This window comes from Siphateles boraxobius, unplaced genomic scaffold (genome assembly GCF_051911475.1).
Source record: "Siphateles boraxobius isolate OS27281-9 unplaced genomic scaffold, OSU_SipBor_1 6, whole genome shotgun sequence".
Lineage (NCBI taxonomy): Eukaryota > Metazoa > Chordata > Actinopteri > Cypriniformes > Leuciscidae > Siphateles > Siphateles boraxobius.
Genome location: NW_027509186.1, coordinates 33,428,345 through 33,454,059, shown reverse-complemented (window position 1 = coordinate 33,454,059; position 25,715 = coordinate 33,428,345). Strand labels below are relative to the sequence as shown.

Here is a 25,715-nt window from a genome sequence, read left to right as displayed (position 1 = left end):
TAAGTACATATTTTACTGAAGCAATTTTAAAGAGAAAAAGAACACTGTGGTCTGTACAAAATCTGACATTTTAATTAAACACGGCCAAACTCAGAAAGGTTAAGCGAACATCTTTTTGTTCTCAGTTGATTTAAGTGTCATACTGTTACACAGCACAAAGCATTTTCTTTCTGTAGCTTCTCATTCAAAAATCACACATATGATAAAGTGCTTTACCGTTTTACGTATCTGGCACTCAAACACAGAACAAAACTACACTCCCTCTATCAGAGGATATGCTGGGAAAACTGCTGACTGAGACTATGTTCAGAACAGAACACTACTGTACTGTTTCTATATTGTGTATACTGTGCATACTATGCACATGTTTACATGGAATAAATGGATGACATGCAACATTTGCCAAAATTTGTAGTGTTGTATACAACCAAAGCACACTGGATGGACCACTGCCCCCACAATGCTCTGTGCTCGACTTGACTTTCTGTTTTCAGAGTGACGAATGAACAGGAAGTAATATCAGGTCTATTTTAATACATTTACAAATGTCAAAATATATATTTATTCATATTTAATATGCATTTTACTTGACATTGTTTCACAAACTGTTAATTATTTGTATCTTTTTGACATGATAATGAGTTAATTAGTTTAACATCCCACTGTTGAAAACATTTAGCCTTTGCATACTGTTTTATAAATAGTATAAATGTACACCGTGCAGTATGCTAGTGTTTCATTCTGAACATAGCCTCGCATCTGATGAACTTGCAATGCCCTCTGGGAAATGTAGGCACAAGGCAAGAGTAGTGCATGTGTGGACACCTGATAGAATGAGGCTGTTGTGTTTTCCAGGTCACATAATCCACCTTATATTTCAACGCGCGTGTAAGCTATTTCTGTGAATGTGCGGAGACTTCTGATTCATTTGCCGCTGGAGGTAAGAAACTGGAAGAATAACAAAATGGTCAAATAATTTGCGCTACAAACCAGTGTGTTAATGATTACGATACTACATCAAAATTATATGATAACAAGTAACCGTTTGCAATATCAAGGTAAAATAAATCCTCTCGGATGCATTTAAGTTACAACGGCCCGCTCTTATAGTGGATAATCATTTGCGGAGAGCCTCATGTCTATCTCTTGTGTTGTACAGCGCCTCTCTGAGGCAGGAAGGAGATTGTCAGATCTCAGGCATCTCTAGAGAAAGACACTTTAAAGACAAGATAGCATGCAGCCTAATGCTCACATATATTTTTTAAAAAAAGTCGCAAACAGCTCCCTGTATGACCTTTTGTTACAGAACATACATTGTGCTATGTAATTCTTGGTTGTATACTATTCGCTGAAAACGTCACTTGCACTAGGCTACGTCAGCACATGGCTAGCTGCACATATAGGCCAATTTATTAATGTTCTACGTGTGCTGGTATGCTATTGTGCCATGCACATTAAAACGACATCCTTGTCATTATTTTCTAGGCAAACATTCAGTTTTTCTATGCAAATAAGGCTGTAGAAATAGCCAGATTCATACCATGTGGCCGCGCACTTAACGTAGCACTATATTGCCATCTATGGAAAACAGGTGAAGTGAAGTTTATTAAAAAAAAAATAAAAGGCAGTATTTCATCAATGTGGATGAGGAGCATTAAAATCCGGTATATATCCAGAGATGTTTAGCTTTTTAAACAGCTGATTCAGATTAAATGGATTTTAGAAGTGAATGAATCAGACATTTATATTGCGCTTTCATATACTACTGTACACCCAAAGCGCTTTACTATCATGTCAGGGGATCTCTCCTCAATCCAGCACCAGTGAAGCATGCTGCAAAATAATTAGGCCTAAATTTAAGATCTATGTATTTGAATTGCTTATCAAATGTCAATCCTTTTAAAACAAACTAATACACTTAAATTTATGCATTAAAAAGCAGGTAAGATTTCAAGACTCAATTTTAAAAATATTATATATTATTATTGGATTTTATTTAAAGAATCATTTTCTCAAAATGATTAGAATAAGCAAAAATCTTTTCATTTTGAAAATTTAATGTATTCAGTTAAAAATCATGGTTAAAATATGGCTAGCTGTGGAAGAAGCACAATTCATTCATTTAGTTAAAAATGTATGAGATTGAAATCAGTTGGATTCATTGGTGATAAATATATAAACCTGGTTATTGTGTATTCAGCCCATTCAATTTTTTTGTACTATTACAGAAATCTTACCTGTTTCTTTCTTACCAGTTTCATTTACGTATGACTGACACATATGCATCACATTAAGTTTATTAGTTTGTTAAAACTGTAATCCAAAATAGATAACATTTTTAATGTATTTTTTTCTTCTTCAATTGTCACAGTTTGGAATGTACAATATATCGGTGTCATATCGGGTATAGTCATTTAATTTATCGACATTAGATGTCTATTTGTGAAGCTCGTTTTCTGTACTTTTAGATTGAATTATATTTGTTGCAACACTTAAACTTCTTTAAAAACACACACAAATTTTATAACACTATTAAATGTAATTATTTTTCACAGTGTACATAATGATGTGGTTCCTAAATTAACATGTAGCATTTAAATTCACTTTATGTAGTATTTTATTTTTAATTTTAATATGGTTAATTTATCAGTTATCGCCTATAACATAGAATAATATTTAGACATTAATTCTCCTTTATCATTATCGGCCAGAATTTTAATATCGGTGCATCCCAAAGTACAATACAGTCCCAGAAAAGCATTAGAAATTAAGGTTGGGGCTGTTCACACAGAACACGTTCTGGATGCGTTTATCAAAGTTGAATTGCATTTAACTTGATAGAGCATCTTAAAAACGCGGCTTTCGTGGATTGAAATTTTTTAAAAATATTCAGAGACGTGATGCAACAGCAAAGACAATTTAAAAAACAGCGCAGAGAAACCACAACAATGCATACTACGTGAACGGCCCTAAAGTCTCCTGAAAACTGGGGAACTGCAGCATTCAAATTTGCTTTCTGCACAATAGGTTTGGTTGATACCAGAATCGCATAATTCTTGCAGCAAAGCCATCCGTGAAAATTAACACCTTCAGAGGGCGCTGTTAATCTGAGTGAATTCCCCCTGAACGTTTCCTAGGGCTCGGGCTCAATCTTAAGGGATTCTGTCCACTGAATCCTTCATGTATAATATGATTGTTGGGTATTTTATGTCAGTTTTCATGATCTAGCTGAGCACTGGCGTAGGTCAGATATCAGTGTTAAGCTGGATACACATTCACTGAACAAGATATGACAAAGGCCACTGGAAAATGTCACTTCACGCAGGGGTGTACTATTAGCTGAAGTCCATTCGTGATGTTACAGTTGTTAACTTTCCTCGGGATGAGGGAAAACCGGCCAGCCCTTCAGTGCCATGACCATCAAGTTTGAGACACCGTGGTGTTCATTTAAAAACAGTCCTGTGTTCATCCAATCAAATCAAACTTGTTGGATGTTTGAGGCCACAGAAAAAGCCGTGATTGTTGGGCTTCCTGCGTCTCCTCTTGGAAACGTCCAATCGCGCAGAAGCACAGGCCGCCACACACTTGAGTGTTCACTCGACTGGCTGAAATTCAGGTCTTGCTGCTCTGTGTGACAGGCACTTTAACTCCTTTCTGTCCTGTAGCTGTGAAGGACAGAAAGAGAAAGAGAGAGAGACGATATTTAATGATGGACAGAAGGTGAATTAAAATAACTGAGAACTAAAGCAATACTCTAACCCTTGTGCTGTGCTGAAAATCCTTTACCTTATTTGGTTTTACCTTTAAAATTGCTTATAAATCACTTATAATGATATATAATTGAAAAGAACTTTCTCGCTTAATGAAAGTATTAATTTCTCTCCCTGCCCAGTGCCCTCACAGGTCACTTTCACATTGTACTCATTGGTTGTGATACGTGGGACTCTTCCTCTCTTTAACATAAGTATCACCCCGTGAGAAAATGTGTTCCCACCAACCAAACCTACTGAACTCGAAACCTACCGAAAACATGTAGTGAGAAAACAGCCTAAGCCACAAGTTTCTTTTGAGAGGTATGAAACTCACCCAGTCTGTACTTCTCCTTAGCTTCAGTCCGCTCTTTTGCATCGAAGTACCAGACGGTGATGGCATAGCTGTGGGAAGAGAGAGATCATTACAGCCACAATTGATAGGGGTCAGACAGTCTGACTAGTGTGTATTGATCTGATGAACTCAAGACTGTTTAGAAACTGATATGGAGTTTGAGATGTGCAGAGTCATGTGGATAACTGTGAGGTCAAAGCACAGAAAGGGTTAAGTCAACACTAGTTGAGCGGCTGGTTTGTTTATGTCTGGCTCTGTTCTACCGGCACGAGCGCATAAACTGAAACGACGGCCGCTAACACTCAGGAAGCACGTACTTCCTGTGCCCCACCTCGGCCCCCAGCTGCGATGGTGCTTGATACACACCTACCCTCATCCTAAATCTAGAATAATGTAAAACATAAACGGCAATTGTTTTACTACACCAAAAATATGGCGTTTCATCAAAACTCATTTCAAGAAAAACCCACTTCCTGAGGAAGACAAAACTGCAGGTGTGGTGTTTATAGAGCAGGATCAAATCAAACCGTAGTGTTTGTAGTGGTGGAAGAACAATGGTGGTGGACGACTAGAGGACGGGTTCAGATGAGTGCACTAGCATGCACGTGTTTTGAGAAAGATCCCAGTATAATAGATAAGAGGTTACAAGAACAAGGACTGTGGTTGTTGTCACATGACGTTTTACAACCTGAACCAGAGCCGCATGATTAATTGTGAAAAGATCACGATCTTGATTCAAACATCCATGCGATCTTATTCGTAAATGACAACGATTTGGCTGTATATCTATAAAATCTTTGACAAGTACGATCTCAGCTAACATTCAGATCTGCGTTGGCACTGCCTCTGTCCCAGAGAGAGCAGTTGTCATGTTTAGGTATGAAACAACTTCAAAAACAGTCTTTCGAACAACACAGTATCATTATTTTTTTGTCATCAAATATTTTTGATCAAAATAGACCAAATCACGTTTTGCAAATAACGACGCTTCAAATAAATATTGTATGTATCACTTACATTGTCACACCAGTAGGTGGCGACAAATGACTGTTCATTTTTTTTCTTTGACAATTAATCATTTATTAAAAAGATTTGTTCAAAAACGCTGATTTATCCAGTAATGAAACAAGTGAAGTCTTTATGAGTGAGTCATTGAATCATTCATTCAAGACATTCGTTAAAAACAACTGTAGATAGCTGTGTCCCGGAGGCTGCATCCTTCAAAGGCCACGAAGGTCGGACCGAACGTTGTTTAATAGGACCCTACATGTTTCTGTATGTTGGTCGCACCACATGACTTTGATTTGACAGACATGCTTTTTTTTACAAGCATTATTCAAATATTATTAATTGATACTAAGATAATTATTATTAAATAACAATAAGAAAAGATTATGCCGAAGTGTTCTTATAAATAATTTAATTGTTTTATCATAATTAGCATTATGATAACGACAGATGTACCACCCTGACATTTTTGACTCAATTCCCCAAAATAATTTTAATTAATAAACTGAAAATATGACCATCACAGAAAAGGTGTATTCAATTAAGTGTAGGCTACCAGTGTTATCAGTGTGAGTGTGTGTGTCTGTTACCCCTTTTCCACCAACAAGAAACAGGTGCTGGTTCAGAGCTAGAGCTAGTGCCGGTTCGGAGTTGTTTCGACTGACGAGCTTTCAAAGAACCGGTTTGCCTTTCCACAGGCTAGAGAGCCATAACAGAGCCAGATCTTACGTCACTGTATACATCTCATGTTACCCAGCAACGCTAGCGCGGCACACACAAACACACCAGGCTTACTTCGAGATGGTTTGGCACTGCGAATCTCGAACTGCGAGAGCGATCCAAAAGCAGAAGGAGTCGTATGCTCTCCAAACACTCCCGCAGCTCCGATCAGTCCATGCCGCTCCGATGCATCTCGAACAAGCCTTCCATCAACAATGGCGGTCGTTGCATTACTATTTATGCTTATGGCTTTGCAAACCTACATCGGTATCCAAACACGGCGAATCCAGCACGTTCATGCAGCTAGCCGTAACTTGCATTAACGGAGATTACAATCGAGATGCTATTAGCACGATTAGCTGCTATTTAAAAAATGGCGGTCACAAGTTTCTGTTTGTCTTGTTGGCCACGGTAACCCCGCCCCCAGCCGCTGACGTAAACGGTTCTTACTTCTAGACCAGCAATGATTTGGTGCTACTTAAGAACCACTTTTACTGGTTCGGAGCTGGTGCTTTGGTGGTCGAAAAACAGAGAACTGATTTGAAACTAGGCTCTGGCTCCGAACCAGCATCAGCTCTGCCTTGGTGGAAAATGGGTATGTGTGTTTTAACTGTAAACAGTGTTTACTCACCGGGTGGCAAAAGCTGGTTTCACCTCATGTGGATTCCGGCGATCTGACCAGAAAATGAGCAGACGTTCAAAGAGAGGCTCGATGTTGGCAACAACATTACGACCCTCGGGGTAAATCTGCAATAAACCTCCGTGAACCTGGGGAATCACAAAAAAAACAAATGGGTAAGAGAAGACTCTCCTCCTGACCGATCAAGTCACAGTAAGAATAAACACAGCATACCTTCGCATCCCAGTCCTTGTTCAGATAGTAGATGCAGGTTATGCAGCGTCCGTCGCCGTTAGGATTGTCCACATGTCGAACATATCCTGTTCCGTTGCCAGGGTAACATGCCACCATGGCCTGGTCGTACAGAAGAGAGGGGATTTAGGAAACATTAGATTTAGGGGTGATAAACTGTTAAATGAGGACATTTTGTGGCATTATTCACTAAGGCCCAGGTATTAAAATCCACTGTGGGTGCTCCAATCACAAGCAGACAACACTAAAATCAGTGCGTTCTGAAAAAACGTTGTGAACTGATCACTCAAATACACATTCAGAAGGGATATGAGCACATAGTGTAGATGCTAAAAGGATCAAAGGACCTAAAAGGACCTAATCACATTACATGTAATTAGGGTGACCAGACGTCCCGTTTTTCCCGGGACAGCCCCGTATTTCCACTCTAATTTTAGTGTCCCGACTTATTCTGAAAAAATCATGTTTTGTCCCTTATTTCATCGTTAATATATATATATTTTTTATATATAATAGGTTTCGTTTCCGAAAGGCTAAGTGAATATATATGTTACGTTCAAACCGTGTAGCGCGCGCATGACAGAGAGGGAGAGACCTTGTGTGTGTGTGTGCTAGTGTGCCTAATGAAGCGCATGTAAGACGCATTAATAGAGGGAATGCATTAACGTCACTTTCCCGCCGGAACACGCCCCCTCAGCCGGACTGAGTGGCAGAAGAGCAGGGGAAACTGCGAAAACGCAAGTAAAACAAACGATTATCAGTTTAAACTAAAGATTGGACTCAATATAGTGTTCCTTACAACTTACTAAAGATCCAGTGATCCATGGATATTAACATGCAGCCAGGAATCGTGTTTCCTGACATTTATATGTGCCTGATTTCGACACCAGGGAAATACATACAGCAAATTTGCCTGTGAATGCTTTATATAAATACAAAATAGGCAGGTCTAAATCCAGGTGATCACTTATCAATGTTATATATATCATCATATCGTCTAGAGACTTAAAACTTGTATAGTTTTTTGTCAGTGTTTATTTAAAAATGTCAAATTATACAGAATATACAGTGGTAAATATTTGATTGATGAGTTGTCACTGCAATATATAACAATACAATATATAGAGAATGATTTTACCACTAAATTCAGCATATTGACACAAAAAGGATAACTGCAAATCCACCTTTCGCTGCCTGGAGTCCAGTTGTTTCTATGAATTGTAGCGATCTATTTGCTTCTCTGTTCTGTAGCTTTAGGTAGTCTGTAAAAATATTCCTCATATTTCTTGTCAAATCTAGTTGTACAGTCAGTCTCAAAGCTCTTTCCCGTTTTAGACGCGTTTTGTGTGTTTTTCCGCAGCATTCACACTGAAAACCAATGCTGCCGCTCAGTCTTTTTGCCACTTGTGGGCGTAACTGCAGTCACTCCGGCCAACGGTGACGTCACGTGCATTCCCTCTATACGAATGCGTTCTGTATCTGTCCCGTATTCCACTCTGAGAAATCTGGTCACCCTACATGTAATAATTGAAGCAAAACAAGGGTTTTCATCTATCTAGGTAAAAGTCATAAGTAACTGATAAACACCTATATAAACGTATGAATACCTATATGAATATCAACTATTTTTAACTTATTTCAGGTTTTGAAAGAGACAGCTTTGACAATGACAAGCCATGCTAATGTGCCCTGATGCAAAAACAACAAAGGACCGCCTACGTAATGAAAAAGGAACAGAAATAACATTCATTTTTAACATTTTAACTGTAATGTTGACTTCTGTAGGTTTCATACAAAAGACATTTGACTATGACAAGCTAGCTGTTATTCACCATAGCACCTTAGCACACATCCATAGCTCTAAAAGAGATAGATAGGTAGATAGATAGATAGATAGATAGATAGATAGATAGATAGATAGATAGATAGATAGATAGATGGTCAGACAGACAACTGGATAGATATATTCGTATTAATTATCTTTGTTGTTTCGGAGGATCTCGAAAAATTTGATAATCTCTTATCCAGTAATGTCAATAACCACTGTTCTTGGTGTTGGAATGATGAAGCTCTCCTGAGGCACCTGCCAAAGGTCACGCGCACACATACTTATAAATAGCACACACTGTATGGTATACATCTATTCAGAGCAACCCACTGCCTGGCCGTCCACAGCCCGCCATTATCACTGCTGTTTATAAGGGTTTATGACCACAATTCAGGGTGATGAATGACATGCCAACCACTCATGGTAAGGTGAAATAAGATACGTAAGCTTCTTTCATAATATACATTTGACACAGCTTAAAATAAACATTTCTATTTGGGTCAATAATGTAACGCTACTTTTTGTGTCTAGATCTATTACTTTTAAAAAATCATTTGAAAAAAATCATTAAAAAAAAAACAAATGTAAAAACATTTCAAAAACAAAAATGAATATTGGAGCTGTGCCGAAACGCTGCATGTTGCCTCAGGTCATGCTTGTGATGACAAGTACCAAGATTCATCTCAATACGCTAAAGTGTTGCAGAGATATAACCTAGAATCAATGTTGGTGTGTTCTTTGTAGTGGTGGGCATAGATACATTTTTTTAATCTAGATTAATCTCACTGTAATCTTGGAATTAATCTAGATTAAAATGGCTCATTTGAATTCTGTCGAAGGCATTCAGAATATGTGTGCTACCAGTAGGCCTGTCTTTGAGAACGGGTTTCTCAAGCCAGGTGGCGCATTAGACCAGGGACTCATCTCCTGTTTCCAAAATGCATCACAAACTGCTTGAGAAAGCTGTTCTACTATGATAATTTGTGATGAAAATAAATCAAGTTCCATCAGATGTACTTGTGTTTACTATTGGATACATCTTTATATCTAACTGATAGAGCTGTGCTGACGGGCTTGCCTCGGTTGCACTCAAACATTACATCAGTGCTTGGCCCGGCATCTACCGCATTAGCTAAGGGATGCTTCGCGTTTAGGTGGTACTTGAGACTGCCAGCTGAATGTGTGGAACGCTTTTCAGAGAAGATAAAAAAAGGTAACTTATTTTTGCACAATTCACACCTAGCGGTAATTCAGGAAAACAAAATCTCCGAATGCCCCACATGAAACTTTGGTCTTCCGACCTTTTTAACATTGTGTCGATTTATTTTGGTTAATATGTGTGAGGGAGAGAGAGCAAGACAGCGCTTAGTGTGGAGATGGTGAAGTCTTGTTTACACTTTCGCCTGGCTCCGAAGTGAGAGAGTGCGCGCGCGCGACCGGGTCTCTCTCTCTCTGCTCGTTCTTTCAGTTAAACATGTGCCCGGTCACAAGCGCAGCAGTTCATCTACATTACTCACCGAATTTAATGCAGGAAAAACCCTGTTTATGCAAACAGGAAACAGCATAATTTGTCTCGTTTAGTAAAATAAAGCCAAGCTTTAGATCGTCTTTTCCCCTCCATGTTTACCTCCTCTGCTCAAATCGCTTTGCATCACGAATGATGCACAGATGCGTATAGGACGTCACGCTATGGTGCCCAATAAAGGACAAAAGGGAAAGTTGAGTTCGCGGTCTGTAGTGTATATTAAGGCTGGGACTCGGAGCAGGAGCATCGATAAGAGGAATCGTTAACGTCGAGGGCCTATAGACCCAGCTCAGCTCCCAACCCAACTTTGAGAATAGATTAACGGCAATATTTTTTTATCGCCCGATAAGAGTCTCACGTTAACGCAGCACGTTAACGCCGATAACGGCCCACCCCTAGTTCTTTGTCAAATCTGTTTGTGCGTTATTCGAGAATAGTTGAGTTTATGAAAAAGTTTTTGCCATCACAGTCTGAAGAGGATCTGAGCCAATTTTGGTGAAATCGGATGAACACTAGTTTGAAAAAGTAGTTTTTTTATATATATAAGTGGAAGAACATTTTCAGGCTCAATTGTCTTGAGGAAAGGAATCAGGGGGAAAATAATTTTGTTTCTAGTCTTTACGGTTCAAAAGTTATTAGCATAATGTTAAACGTAGTGCAACTTTAGACAGTTATAGGGATTGAATTAGAGACTCCAAAATTGCTGTGGTTAATGATGAGATTATGCTCTATTTGCTTGCCAAAATTCATAATTTCCCCGCAAGCGGTTCTATGGACTGCCATGGGTTGCAATAGGTTTTGTATTGTACAGATACAAAAGGTTCCAACACACCTTCGGGGCAATAATGAATGTTTCATAAGCAGCAAATCACCATATTAGAATGATTTCTGAAGGATCATGTGACTCTGAAGACTGGAGTTGTGATACTGAAAATTCAGCTTTGCATCACAGGAATAAATTACACTTAAGTTTAAAAATACATTAAAACCCCTATTTTAAATTGTAATAATAGTTCGCAATATTACTGTTTTTCTATATTTTTGATCAAACAACACATGCTTATTGAGAATAAGATGAGAATAATAACTTATTAAAAATACAAAATCAAACCAAACTTTTGAGTGGTAGTGTATATAAATAAGATTATAATTAGATTATACGAATATATTTTTGAAAGAGTGTAGTTTAGTTCACATGCTTTGACATGTTGAGCTGCGGCACTCATACGGGCAACGCCAGTTCGAATTTGGCTCTACTATTTCCTGATCCCCACCCTCAATCACTTCCCATCCTCTTTTGACTGTCATGCCTGATAAAAAGGCCAACCAACCACCGACAGCATCTGGCTTGCCTTCTGTAGAGCTCAGTTTTGGCACAGTTGCTGCTGTGGATGATTCGAGGCATTCCTGGGCCTGGATGATGATGGGGGAGATGGTAACGGGTCGGTTTCAGCGTGCGAGTCATCAGGGTGCACTGTTAGCTGCCGGCACTATGATATGGTCAGTACTTTATCAAGCCCCAGAGAGAAACCTCCCCCTGACTCTTATCACTGCATCACAGTGTAGCAGTAAACACAGCGTGTGTCACATGGGTTAAACAGGAGCACGTGGGTGGGCGGCAGAAGGGGCTTCTTCAGCTCACCTTCTTTCACAGCCAGCATGCACTCCGGCACCAGGTTTGTTTGACGATCCACAATAGTGATTGTGCACTTTTCTTAAAGGGATGGTTCACCCAAAATGATCATTCTGTCAGTGTTTACTCACCCTCATGTCGTTCCAAACCTGCATGACTTTCTTTCTTCAGCAGAATACAACATAAGATAGTCTGAAGAATGTTGGGAACCAAAGTTAGTTTTGGTGACCATTGTATGGAGTATGGACAAATTAACACTGAGACATTTCTGAGACTGAGACAAAAAAAATTATTTTATGTTCCACAGAAAAAGAGAAAGTCAAACAGTTAGGGAACGAAATTAGTAAATGATGACTATTTGTTTGGCATAAATGACAATGCAAATTTTAAACTAGCCTTTATTTTTTTTTTTAAATAACTATTTCTATGAAATGTTTTTGGTGATTACACTAAATTATTAAATTGGCAGTGGAAATATGCAATAACCAAATTTACTAACTGCTCGCTCCAGCGCAAACCCTCTTTTGGCGTTAAAAAATACTGTCAGGATTTACTAAAGATGCACAGTGAAAAATTATCGCTGAAAAGGCATGGACAGTCAATTTTGCGGATGACCTTATTGAATATGCATTTGTAGGAGTTTCCTTTTCAGATGCAAAATTTATGGGAGGAGAGTTTTTAAATGAATCACACAAGGTGGTTTACTAAGGTTTGCGCTAGTCAATTTACTGGTATTTGCGCCATTATTTACCAACCAAAAAGCAAATCTTAAACCAGATGCCACCTGGTAGATTGCATTGGTCATTATGGAAATGATCCGCTGTGTCTGTTTTCTTTAATGTGCGCGTTGTAAGTAGATCACACACAGAACTTTCCACTCCCATCAAGGCTGCTTTACAATTGTACTCTCACGCTAATTTGCCGTTTAGTAAATCTGCCCAATTTTGTTACATATTGCATTTTATTTTAAGTACTTTTTCCTATTTTGGCCAGTAATTTAGATTTTTCCTTGCACTGATAAAAAAAAAATCCACTGGCCCCACTTAAAAAATAAAGTACATTTTAGGTTTTTAGCATATTTTATGTTCTAGAGATAGATGACTACATCTGACTACATGCATAATACTTTAGTCAAAAAGGTCTATGTGTGGAATCTTTTCAAGAATGCGCAACATTTGGCCTAAAACAGCAGAAGTTTAAAAACATCATACTTTTGACATGTTGATTAGAAGGTTTATCGTTTGTAAATTTGATGACCACAGATCGCAGTCTAGAGCTGATTTGACTAGATTATAACTTGGCTTCTCTCATAACAGAATAGAGGACATGACCGCCACCGGCAGACCGAAGGGTTCACAGGAAGCCAACTAGTATGACACCCACATTAAAGTTACTGTGCAGAGACATAATCAAATTATCCAATTAGGAGGAACAGCTAAATGCCCCAAAACACAAGCACTCTCATCAGTGTACCAGTGCATTGTGCAAGCAGCTTTACAGCCAACATTCAAACACACTCAATTAAAGTGTCTGTTTCTCAACTTATTTAGCATTACGAAGTCTGATTCATTCTAGTCAAATGATTGATTCTGATGATTCATGTAAATAAATTGTTTCCCAATTCACTGACTCACATAAGCCAATGCAATGCAAAAAAAAAACCACACACACTCAGTGTTACGCAAGTTCTAGCTAACAAGATGCACAATTCCCACAAGAGATTTAGGGTCAAGACAATCTAAAACAAAAAATATCAAATTAACTGATGTCACGATGTCCTATTTTATGAGCTATTTTATATTCTTTGGTTGTTTTATGATAAACAGGCAACGGTTCCTTTAAAACAATATTGTTTTGATCATGTAAGGTTCTTTCATGCCTTGATAGTCAGGTAGATATTGAGCACAGAGTGTGCTGAGATAAATGAGTGTAAATATGATGATGAGAGGGTGGAGGATAAGTAGGACATGGGGGTTAGATAAGGACACACACACTCCAGAACTCACACACACACACACACACCAGGACATCAGGACTACAACAACAAATTCAGAATACAAGCTAGAAGAAATTAAAATGGATTTTGACTTGGAACTTATTGACCATGTTTTACATGCACATTATTATCCAATTCAGGTTCATATTCTAATTTAAAAAAAGCGATTGAAATGCTTCTGTGTAATCCAGGTAATTGGCATATTCTCAATAAACTAGTGCCAAATTAATAACACATAAGAGTGTGATGAATTACATAATGTAGGTCACAAGACTCCGAAGAAAAAAGAAGAAGAAAAAAGATTTATGAATGATTTTCAAATTCATTCTGCTGGTCATGAATAGAACCCAATGTTTATAAAACTCTCCTTCTCAATAGAATCTCCTTCTCAGTCTGGACATGCGCAGGTAGAAATGAATATTCACCCTTGTGTAAAAGAAGAGCAGTTCATTGTATTGAATGTGCACTTTTAGTGTACTTTCAATTTTAAAAGTAGATTTTTTAAAAACTGCACTTTCATGACTGTTTCTCAACAAACAGTACACTTTTTAAAAGTACATTTTGAAATAATGACAAATTAAAACTTTTCCTTTAAAGTACAGTTTAAATCATTGTTTTAATAATCCTTTGACGTGCTTTAAAGAAGTACACTTGTTAGGATGTTATACGACTATAATAAAGCATATATGTAAAGTACTTGATTATAATTTTTACTTCAGTGTGTTATTAAATATTGCATTTAAAGTTAATATATTGTAAATGTTTCAGTAGAAATTACATTAAAATATTCACTATTTTACCATAAATGTCTGTCAGTATATTCAGTAGTACACTTTAACCATATTTCATAGACAATGGAATTATAAAACTGCATTAATAATTTAATATGGACTACTACAAAAGTGGGTCAGAAAAGCACAAGTTCAGCTAAATGCATTTAATATAAATTTATATAAAACATTTTAATTTTATTCCAATTTAGCATCCAAAAACATTACATTCCTTCACACTTAAGTATATCCTTTTAAAATATATTATTTCAGAAAAGTACACTTAAAGTATATTAAAGTGTACTTGTTTAATATAGAGATGTCTACATGAACGTAATATTCAAAATTCTGATTAATGCAGTCATATGCCAGTTGTCTTATTCAGATTTCTAGAAACCAGAATATTGAATTAATCTAGCAGTGTCATTCGGGTTAATGCATTTATATTATACTTACATAATCAGCATATTACCAAATTCTGATTAATACATGCATTTGTCACCAGAATATTGGTGTCATCTGTACCTACAATTTCCAAAATATTTCCATCTGCAATTTATGTCAGTGTTGTGTGGAAGGAAATGTTGGAATTGCATACTTCACTGCAGAAAGTGCTGATACAATGTTGATACCTCATTTTCTCTGTACACCTCTTCTATTAACCTGCAATTTTTCCCAGCCAAAGACTAAGTAGTATCTTAACAAAAGTGAGAAATAATTCCATTGCTCAATAGCAAACATTTCATATTTGAGTCTATACAAGAGTTTGTGAATCATACCTCATGTTGCTGAGGCAATAATTCCATGCTGGAGTTTTCAAGGCCATTTTTTTGTCTAAAAATGTTTTTCTATTTTTTTTTTCTAACATCTAAATGCGCCCACTTATGTCAAACAGGTCAACTGAATCAAATCACTGAAATGAATACACTGTTATTACATACAAACAGTATGATTTTAACATTTTCTTAAATCGATATTTCAATCAAAACTTGTCATCATGTACTCAAAACATGACATTCTTACTTCAGAGGAAAACAAAAGAAGAAATTTTTTTGCCCATACAATGAAAGTCAGATGTCACTAAACTTTTGGCTATTAATCAAATCTTTTGTGTTCCACAGAATAAAGAAACGTTTCGTAAGACATATGGGTGAGTAAATGAAAAAATTTAAATTTTTGGGTGAAATATCTTTTTTTTTTTTTAAAAGAGGAGTGTTTGTTTGCTCATGCAAGACTCATAACTACAATTCTAGAGTGTTGTGGATGGTTGCTAGGGCACTGCTATGCAGTTGCTAAGGCACAGTAGTTTCCAGATTTTTGCTATATGGTTAGGTGGGTGGTCGGTTACTCATCTTGACAGTTTATTTTGCATTATTACATGGTTTGGTTGAATTCTTCGAATGTAGAATGCGGTCTGTTATTTCTTGATAACAGACCGCTGCTAAGTATAACACACCGTTGCCATGAAAAACAGAGCGTTGCCATGGACACAGTTCTGTTCACTCTGGAGCAATACAATTGTTTTTAAATCAATAAACTCCTTTTTAAATCAATATGTTGTGTCAAATTATTGATTTCTTTGGTAGGTAGCCATGTAATAAGCGGGATAATGTAGAGCGAGACGGTTGTTCTATCGAATACAACTCCCTTCAGGCTGTATTCACTATAACAACCGCCTCGCTCTAAATTATCCCTTACATAATGACAGGCTTAGAGAATCGAGAATGATCTATTATTATATTATAAAAATACAGTAACACTTTACAATGCGGGTGCACTAATATGCATTAATATATGCTTAACTAATGCACAGATAAACATGAGTTAATGTATGACTCATGAAGAACTAAACCATTCATTTATTATTACCACATCAGCAACTAATAAAGTCTATCAGATTAATAGATTAAGGAATATATGAATCGCTATTAATTAAATGTGTCATCATGTATTAATTCAATAAGAACATATAGTATTAACTAATAGTGTAAATTAATGTGTTAATTACCACAATGGGTAGAATATATGTATTTCAACTTTCAGTTGTCTGATTTAATTAATCATTAGCAAACGATTTGCAAATATATCATTATACTATACATTTACTTGTTGAGGCATATGACTAATAACTCCTTGATAGGTAATATGTCATTACGGTAATGGTTATGGTTGACATACTCCATTTTTTCAGCTTTTTCTTCACCCACATTCAAACTTACCCACATTCAATTCATTTTGATAAGGAAGGAATGCATGAAGCTAGAATAAAACGTTTTTTGTTTGTTTTTTAAAAGCAGAGGCTTAGTTCTTTTTTGTGATATCTTGCATGTTCAGATATTCATACAACAAAATACATTTTTGTGAAAATGATCAAAAATCCTGGCGCTGGCTGCCAACTTTAAAAAAAAATGCTGGAGGGGAAAGAGTTAATAAACACTATAAGTTAACACTATTAAGGAATTACTAATGATGACACAAATAATAGTGATTCCTTAATCTATTAATCTGATAGACTTTATTAGTTGCTGATGTGGTAATCATTAATGAATGGTTTAGTTCTTCATGAGTCATACATTGACTCATGTTTATCTGTGCATTAGTTAAAAGCTAAGTTATGGCTCGTTTCCACCGAATGCTATGTTACGCAATTATTTCCGTTTCGATTGTCAGAAGTTGGCACAAAAATACTGAACTGTACCACTTTTTTGGGACCCTTCTGTTGGGGAACCTAGCACAGTAGTCCGGCCCCTAAAGGGTGGAGCTAGACTCCCTGCATAGCGTTGATTGGTTGACAGAGATTCGTCATTTGCGCGTGCTAAAGGGGAATGACCATAGACATAATAAATACATAGACGCCCTATTGGCCGCTGGAGCGTACGTCAACGGCGCCGCCATATTGCGGAGGGCAACTTTTGCCATACCTCTCATTACGGGAATTGAGAAAAATGCCTGCTTCGTGTGCTGCTTGGGGCTGTACAAATCGCCACACAATTGAAAACAGGTCTCGGGTATTTATTTATTATGTTTATGGGAATGACAACACAAGAGGCGCCATTTTTTTAATATACAGTTGAATTTTAATATACCGTTGCAACACAATGTTTTTTTTTGCCTTTTGTCGGCCACATGCCGAGAAGCAAGAACAAGATCTGCTGTATGTCCTCCATTGTTGTTTACTGTGTCGCTTTCTTCTTCGCATGAGAATGACATTGATCGCTACTTTCCGGCATACACCACGCCTATCAAAAAGGGAACTGTTGGTGGTGGAAACGCAAGCCGGATGATCAGGGTTTACCGTCCCGAATCATACTTTACTGTATACTGTACTGTACTGTACCACTCGGTGGAAACAAGCCATTAATGCACCCATATTGTAAAGCGTTACCAAAAATACATCTATCTATCTATCTATCTATCTATCTATCTATCTATCAGTTTTTCACTTGCTGTGGCGTCTTTGCCTCAAGCTCCCCATAATGTCTGACCCTGACCTCATGTCAGTACCTATAAAGTGGATGAATGCATAAGAGGCAATACTCTGTGCTGGTGATATTGTGTTTGTCTGGTACGAGCACGCGCTACTCTCTCCGGGAGGGGCATGAGAGATGCCATGTGGCTGGAACACGCTGTTCCCTCTGCTTTATCATCTGCCACGTTGTGCCGAGATCGAATGGTTTCTATGCGTACGAGAATGAAACCAAGGTCCGTCTCTGAAAGCACTGGTTTAGAGATAGAGAGAAAGCTGGGCATGGATACCCACACTCTCTCTCCTGCAGTATTAACATGCTACGTGTCTTGTTTCCAGGGCAACAGTGAGAGAAATATTTTGGCCAACTAAAAAGTAAAGGGTCTGATAAAGCTCGGGAGAGGAGACGGAGAGGAAAAATAACTAATGGGAGGGTTGATTAAGGACAATAAAAGCACTAGCGAGAAGAGGAGGGAGTTGTGTGTCCACTGTGGAATAGAGTCGTGAGACAAGACTCATTCTAATGCAATGGGAAATGCTGCAACTTTTTTTTTTAAACTGGCTTCATCACTTTAAATTTACATCACCTTGCTGTAACTGGTTCGACGTATTTCTAAAAAAATCCTAATAGTGCTCTCACTCTAAAATTACCTAAATATTAGGGCTGCAACAACTAATTAATAATGATAATAAACATAATAAATAATTAATATCAGTTTTGAGTGCATTCAGATATATAGCAACACGCTGATAACTATCAGCTTATAATAAAGACACCATAATACAGGTAATCTGTGTTTACATGCATATTTTATCCGGTTTTGATGTCAAAACCCTAAACATGTACACACTGAAATAGCCACTAGAATTAAGACTTTATTCATGGTTTTGGCCTAAAAGCTACTGTATGTGTGACCTTTGCACGATTAAAAAAACGTTTAAGGCATTTTCATGACCTTAAACCTGGTGTTATTGTGTATAAACACTAAATTGTAAACACGTTCATTAATATTAATGTTTTATTTATATAGCGCCTTTCAAGAACCCAATGACACCATACATTATGTTAAGAGATACAGATATACAGTCAGGATACAACAAGATGAACAGGCAGACAGACAGTAATCATAAAACATATGAGACAATAACCAACGTAAGCATGGATCTAAAATTGAAAGATAATAACAAAACATAATGTAAAGAGTTTTTAGATCAGTTAATTGATTAGTCAGGTATGTACTTGGGGTTTATATTGTAATGTTTATATATTAAACATTACTTTCACAAAATGTACATTGCATATTTATGTATTTTGTTTTGTGGAATAACATGATTTTGATCAATGATGGAATTTAGTTTATTTCCACTACCGTTCAAAGGATTGGAGTCAGTAAGATTTTTTCCCCAAGAAATTAATATTTTCATTTAGCAAGGACACATTAATATGATCAGAAGTGACCGTAAAAACATTTATAAATAAGCATCACGATTACCACAAAAATACTAAGCAGCACAACTGTTCTCTGCATTGATAAATGTTTCTTGAGCAGAAAATCAGCATATTAGAATGATTTCTGAAGGATCATGTGACATTTGAGCTTTGTGACACAGAAATTAATGGCATTTTAAAATATATTAAAATAGAAAAGAAATTGTAATATTTCACAGAACTGTTACTGTTTCTACACTACTTTTTATCAAATAAATACAGCCTTGGTGAGCATAAGTGACATCTTTCAAAAACATTACAAATCTTTTTTCCCCCCACCACTTTATTTGATCTAATCGAACAGATGGAGAAATTAATCATTTGAAACCTCAAACATTGCTAAGATGTTTCTGTAAATGCCTATTTCACAAATCATTGCACGAAATTACACATTGAATCATTGTTTGAAGGATAGCATTGAACAAGATGAACAAACAAACAAACAAATAAACAAAAGATCAACCGATTATCAGAAGTTGCAGCACCACTAAATCTCAAACCTCAACCGTTCTTGCAAGATGTTTTCATGACCCACTTGCAAAAGTATGTGAACACCGCAGTGCTTGCGTTCCCATTCCACGGGTTGAGCTACGACATTTATCCTTCAGACGTAAACATATGACTGAACACGTGTAAAGTCGCACGTCAACACATGGACTTCATAAACGGCAAACGGTTTCCTATATGTCATAATGTACATAATGTCTTAAAAGCCGCAATGAGAGGAAAAGACTCAAAACTAATCCAGTGTTCCCCTCGCCGCAGATTAAAAACTATTCCCTGCAGATTAAGGCTGGCGTGAGGACAGTGACTGCAGTGTGACCGATCTGACCCACTGAACAGAAGCCTCTCCTCACTCAATCACACTGCAGTAAAGCCATGCTAACACTGTCCTGTCCGGAGATTCACTAAAAGGTCATCTGGTTTCTGACCACTATAGCAATGGACAGGCTGTGATTACAATAAGAATGTCCACATGGTCCTGAGCTGTAGTCTTGACACTCCAGCAGCAAGAAAACTAATGTGCATTCAGAGACTCAATAAGCTACATACAAGACTTCATTTAAATTATTAATGATTAAATGACTTAATAGCTAAATTATTTGAAAAAGTTCAGCTAGAATGGAGAATATTACTGGTCAAAAGTTTGGAATAATGCAAATTTTGAAATGTTTTTGAAAGAATCTCTTCTGAATGCTCACTGTTTCAGTTTTCTATTTTATTATATGTTAAAATGTAATTTATACCTGTGACGCAAAGCTGAATTTTCAGCATTATTACTCCAGTCTTCAGTGTCACATGATCCTTCAGAAATCATTCTAATATGATGATTTGCTGCTTAATTGCTATCAGTTATTATTGGAGCTCAATTATTAATAATGTTTCTTATTATTATCATCAGTGTTGGAAACATGGTTTTTGCTGTTTAATTATGTGGAATCTGTGACTTTTTCAGGATTTGATTTGAATAGAATTGAATTTCTATTCAGATTTTAAATTGAATAGGAAGTTCAAAAGAACCGCATTTCTGTTTTCTCTTTTGTATCTTATACTTACCACAAACTTTTGAATGGTACTGTATCATATTTTCCACAGAAGTATGAAGCAGCACTGTTTTCAACATGGATGATAATTAGAAAATGTCTCTTGAGCAGCAAATCATTTAGACTGGAGAATCATGTGACACTGAAGACTGGAGTAACAATGATGGAAATTCAGCTTTACCATCACAGGATTAAATTACATTTTAAATTATATTCAAATAGACAACAGTTCTTTTAAATTGCAATCGTATTTCACAATATTACTGTTTGTACTGTATTTTTGATCCAATAAAAGCAGTCTTGTTGATGAGAGACTTATTTCTAAAACGGGAGTGTACATGATTTCGTTGTGTGGAAAATACCACAGCGGGACGATCTCATACTATTGGACTCTGGTTTGACCTGGCAAGCTCAAATAACCAAACCTGCGTCATATGGGCCGCTTTGCTCTGACGCGCTGACAGGACTGATGTGGCACCCTGCTCAGATACGGGTCAATGTTCACACTAACTGAGCAATGACATTATTCCTTACATGTCTGTAATATCAGAAAGTCATACTTTTTCTCAGACCAACCTGGCAATACATTTTTAAGATCCAGGGTCTGGTTTTGTAAATAAATACGTAAATACGTCTGATAAGCTCTGATACTGTCTCACGCACACAATGAACACTCGGTATACAAGCACGCACACAAGCACTGCACCTTATAGTGACAGTAAGAATATGTTGTTTGTATATGGGCTGGAGATAGAGACTGACGGAGGAGTCTTCAAAGCCAGAGAAACACTGATCTGGTATCTGATAAAACGGCATTTCTCAGGCTGCTAGTTGAGAACAGTGGCAATGTGAGAAACACAAAACAGACAGAAAATATTTTGTCTGATACACCCAACCACAACTTCCTGAATGCAGGTTTGCATTGCTGGTGACAGTGCTTGCCAGTTTGGACCTTAAAGCTATAGCATATAGGCCTACTGATACTAACATATTGAAAAAGGGGAAACCGGGGAAAGTTGTCACACGTTGATGTTGACTAGATTTCAGTAACTATGAACGCATAGCGGAATTTCAATGAAATTTCATCCAGCAAAAAAGGTTCCTTGTCAATAGTGTGCAGTGGTGCACGAAGAACCGTTCACACAGAAGTCATTACTGAAGTACTGTCTTTATAAAGTTTATTATTATTAAATTCTCTGTACACTTACAAAGTTCTCAGTGCTTCGGTTTGTATGTAGAGACCCTCATTAAGCTACCGTGTTAGTGTGGGGCTATTTTGAGCCTTGTTAGTGGTATTAACTAGCGATCTCTTTTTACTTATTATATGCCCCATATACTAGCGTTATAAGCTAAACAGTTTTTAGAGATAAAACTCTTTACACTCGATTATCATGAAAACAAATCCCAGAGAACAGTCGACTCGGTACCGCTGTGTTTTTACACCCCAGGTTCATTTTGCGCCGGAGTTCTCCTTTAAGGTTTGTGCTGCCTATACGGATTTTGACATTCCGAAATTTCACTGGTACCATACAGGTCCAAACAAACCCAAAAATGAAAGTTCTGCCATCATTTACTCACCCTTGTGTAATTCCAAACCTGTATGAGTTTATTTATTCTGCTGAAGACATATTTTTGGAATATTCTGTTTTGGTTACCATTGACTTAAAAAAAATCTTTAATGTTCCACAAAACACTATATAAAAAAAAGGTTACAAAAAGGGATCCAAAAAAGGCGCTAAGGTTCCATAGCGATGTAATACAAGAAACATTTTGAGTTCCCCAAAGAATGTTTCTGTTAACAGTTCTGAAAATAACCACGTTGTCTTAGTAAGAAGAATATTTCAATAATCTGAATAACCCTTTTCCACTGCAAAGAATCTTTCGTGCAATGAATTGCAGTTCCAATTCATGGAACCATTCCAAATAAGGAACCTCTATTTAAAGAGTGAAGACAGAAAGTCATACAGTTTTGGAAACGACATTAGGGTGAGTAGATGCAAACATAATTAAAAACATAAAGTGTGCGAGTACAAATTTGCAAGCACTCACCTTTGTGCGGCCATTGATGACATAATCCCCCAGCTGCCCACTGGCCGCACTGCGCATGATGGCCTCATCGATGTGAGCCATGAGGACTCCGATGTTCTCGCAGCCCGGCTCGTTGCCTTCGACCCAGGCAATCTGGTCTCCACGGATGTTCTTAGAGGGGATGCTCTTTTGGCTGACTAACTGGCCACCTCTGAACTTTCCGCTGTGATTTAGTGTCACCACTTCCTCCAGAACCCTACCGCCCAGTCGATCGCCCAGGAAGGCATCTTTGACGCAAATGCCGTAGTACTTCATACAGGGAACTATGTACTGCTGAGCCATGTGCTCTGGGGACCAGCCTGCACTGGTGGCCACCACAGGTGGCACCAATCGAAACTCGGCCTGCCCCGGGGCCGCATGGTTCATTACAGCTTTCTGCCCGTTGTGATGGACCCAACTGGGGGATGACAGGGAGCTGTTGTTGTGTTGGTGATTGGCTGCAAGGGGAGCAACAGCCTGTGTGCTTTTACTTGAGTCTGTTCTAAGGCCCATTTCAAACCTCCTCCTTTTGCATTCAAGTGAAGGAGAGTCCAATCCATTGGGTGTTTCCGAGGAGCCCGTTCCGGGACAACCACTATGGGCCCCGAAGTCTCTGTTTTCCTCATCTTTTCTCCTCTGGTGATGGAGTTGTCTGAATCGCACATCTCCAAAAGGTCTTTTTGAAGTCCTGTCCAAAGTCCTATCCCCGTGAGAAGCGAGGCCCCCATGGGGGGTCTCCACCAGTCCATTCAGATGCAAACACCCGCTTTGCTTCTGCGCAGGGACATCATTATAACTTCCTTCAGCTGTAGGTGAAGGGGACACCGCTCCTCCACCATTATAGAAAGGCAACCCACTCTTTAACTCCTTCAAAAGCGTGTCCCTGTGAGAAGCGAGGCCCCCATTGGGAGTCTCCACCAGTCCATTCAGATGTAAACACCCGCTTTGCTTCTGAGCAGGGACATCATTATAACTTCCTTCAGCTGTAGGTGAAGGGGACACCGCTCCTCCACCATTATATAAAGGTAACCCACTCTTTAACTCCTTCAAAAGCGTGACCCTGGATCCAGATCTAGACGCATGTCCAGCCAGCAGTTCCTCCGCAGTGGTCGCGTTCAGACCCATTATATTTACAGCGCGAGACTCACAACAGCTACTGGTGACTCTCTCTTGCGGTGAACAGATACTCTCGCGCCCGTGTGCTTTTAAAAGGTCCGTGTTTTCCAGTCTCTCCATGTCATGACGTCTACTCCTGGATGCTCACGTAGCTCACGTCCAATCCTCATTTTCTGCAGAATCGGCTCTGTTCATGCCTGCCTAGTGGCGCTGTTTTAAACGTCCACAGTTCAACACGAATACGGTGCTTTCCTTAGTTGTTTAATACAGAATGGACCATTAACTATTTTCCATGGCTGTTTATTCCCAGAACACGGGGTTATGAGCGTCTGAAGACAGAGATTAACAATGGTCAAATCACTTAAACATTTATAGACACGTTAAAACGGACTGTATATCGTAAATCTGCCCAGTCACACTCTATAATTTTAATGGTTAGGCCTAGCTATATGTCAACCACATGTATTATGGAAAAATTAAACGTGGTAGGCTATAGCTTAATGAAACAATGAATACAATTAATTCGGTTGAAGTATTCGAATGAACAGAAATCCATTTATCTTCAGAACAAAGTCCAGACATTCTTCATAAACTTACCTAAAATAAAAGCGATCAATTAAATAATGACGTGTAGACTATATAATTGGCTAGCCTACTACAAATGAAAAATACTAAAATAATTATAGGCTAAACAAGATATGATTAAAATGGTTTAATACAATTTAATGAAATAAATGTATAGATGAAAAACAGGATAAAATCTACTCTAAGTAGTGTTCTTTAAAATATGGCTCATATAGCCTGTAAATCTTTATTTTATTATACACTATTCAGGCTACTGAATAAACGGACAAATGGCGACAAAGTTTAAACGCCAAAAGCTTAATATAACGCTCTACAATATAGTTTTAACCAAAATAATAATAATAAAAACTATTTTTCAGCTGTAAGTGAAAAGAATATTAAACCAGGGAAATGATCGGGCATCCAATTCATTAGTTTAATACTTAAATATGTAAGCTTGTAGTCTATATACCACCAATCAAAGCTGTTAAATATATAAGCCGTCTGTTCATAAAGTTATCAATCAAGACCTTAAATACAAAGGCTGAAACGAAAATGAAAAATAGGCGTAGGATATTTTAGACTACTTACCTCTAAATGATAAAGTCACTATAGACCAGCCGCGATTGTAATGAATTTCCGGTGTTCTCTCGTCCATATCAAACATAAGCTCATTTCAGATGATACAAATAATTAAACCAACGTTTTCACAGACAACACTGTAATTTCTGCCCATACAATCCTTGCTGAACAAAGAGTAAGTAGGCTTCGTATCTGATTTAACACTGTGCGGGTAGCGAAATTACACAATCTACTATGGCCGAAACCTGACTAATTAATATTAATTTACGATGCTCTTGAAGCATCCAATCAGGCAACCTAATTAATATTCATGGTCCAAGTTTTCGCCATAGTAGGATTAGTAAACTCGTTTCCGGGTGTGATAGCGCGCCCCTCCCTCGCCTTCACTCTCTCCATGAGCCGCTCTGTCACTTACACGTGCGCACATTCGCA

At 37.7% G+C, this 25,715-nt stretch overlaps 1 protein-coding gene across 1 annotated transcript; it reads right to left on the bottom strand.

Moving 5' to 3' along the window:
- Positions 1-50: 50 nt before the first annotated feature.
- egln2 (egl-9 family hypoxia-inducible factor 2) lies at positions 51-25,529 on the bottom strand. Its single transcript, XM_077207042.1, has 6 exons — positions 25,293-25,529; positions 23,004-24,466; positions 6,686-6,805; positions 6,464-6,600; positions 4,087-4,154; positions 51-3,665 (listed from the first exon to the last, which is right to left on the bottom strand). Exons 2-6 carry the CDS (start codon positions 24,255-24,257, stop codon positions 3,613-3,615), a joined length of 1,632 nt encoding a protein of 543 aa, XP_077063157.1. The 5' UTR covers positions 24,258-24,466; positions 25,293-25,529; the 3' UTR covers positions 51-3,612.
- Between the last annotated feature and the right edge of the window lie 186 nt (positions 25,530-25,715).

Excerpts from the sequence above, each read along its gene's own strand:
- egln2 (XM_077207042.1), bottom strand. The coding sequence starts at position 24,257 with ATGGAGAGACTGGAAAACACGGACCTTTTAAAAGCACACGGGCGCGAG. Across the intron at positions 6,601-6,685 it reads ACAAGGACTGGGATGCGAAG|GTTCACGGAGGTTTATTGCA; the intron begins GTATGCTGTGTT and ends GTGATTCCCCAG. Across the intron at positions 3,666-4,086 it reads TAAGGAGAAGTACAGACTGG|CTACAGGACAGAAAGGAGTT; the intron begins GTGAGTTTCATA and ends TGTCCTTCACAG.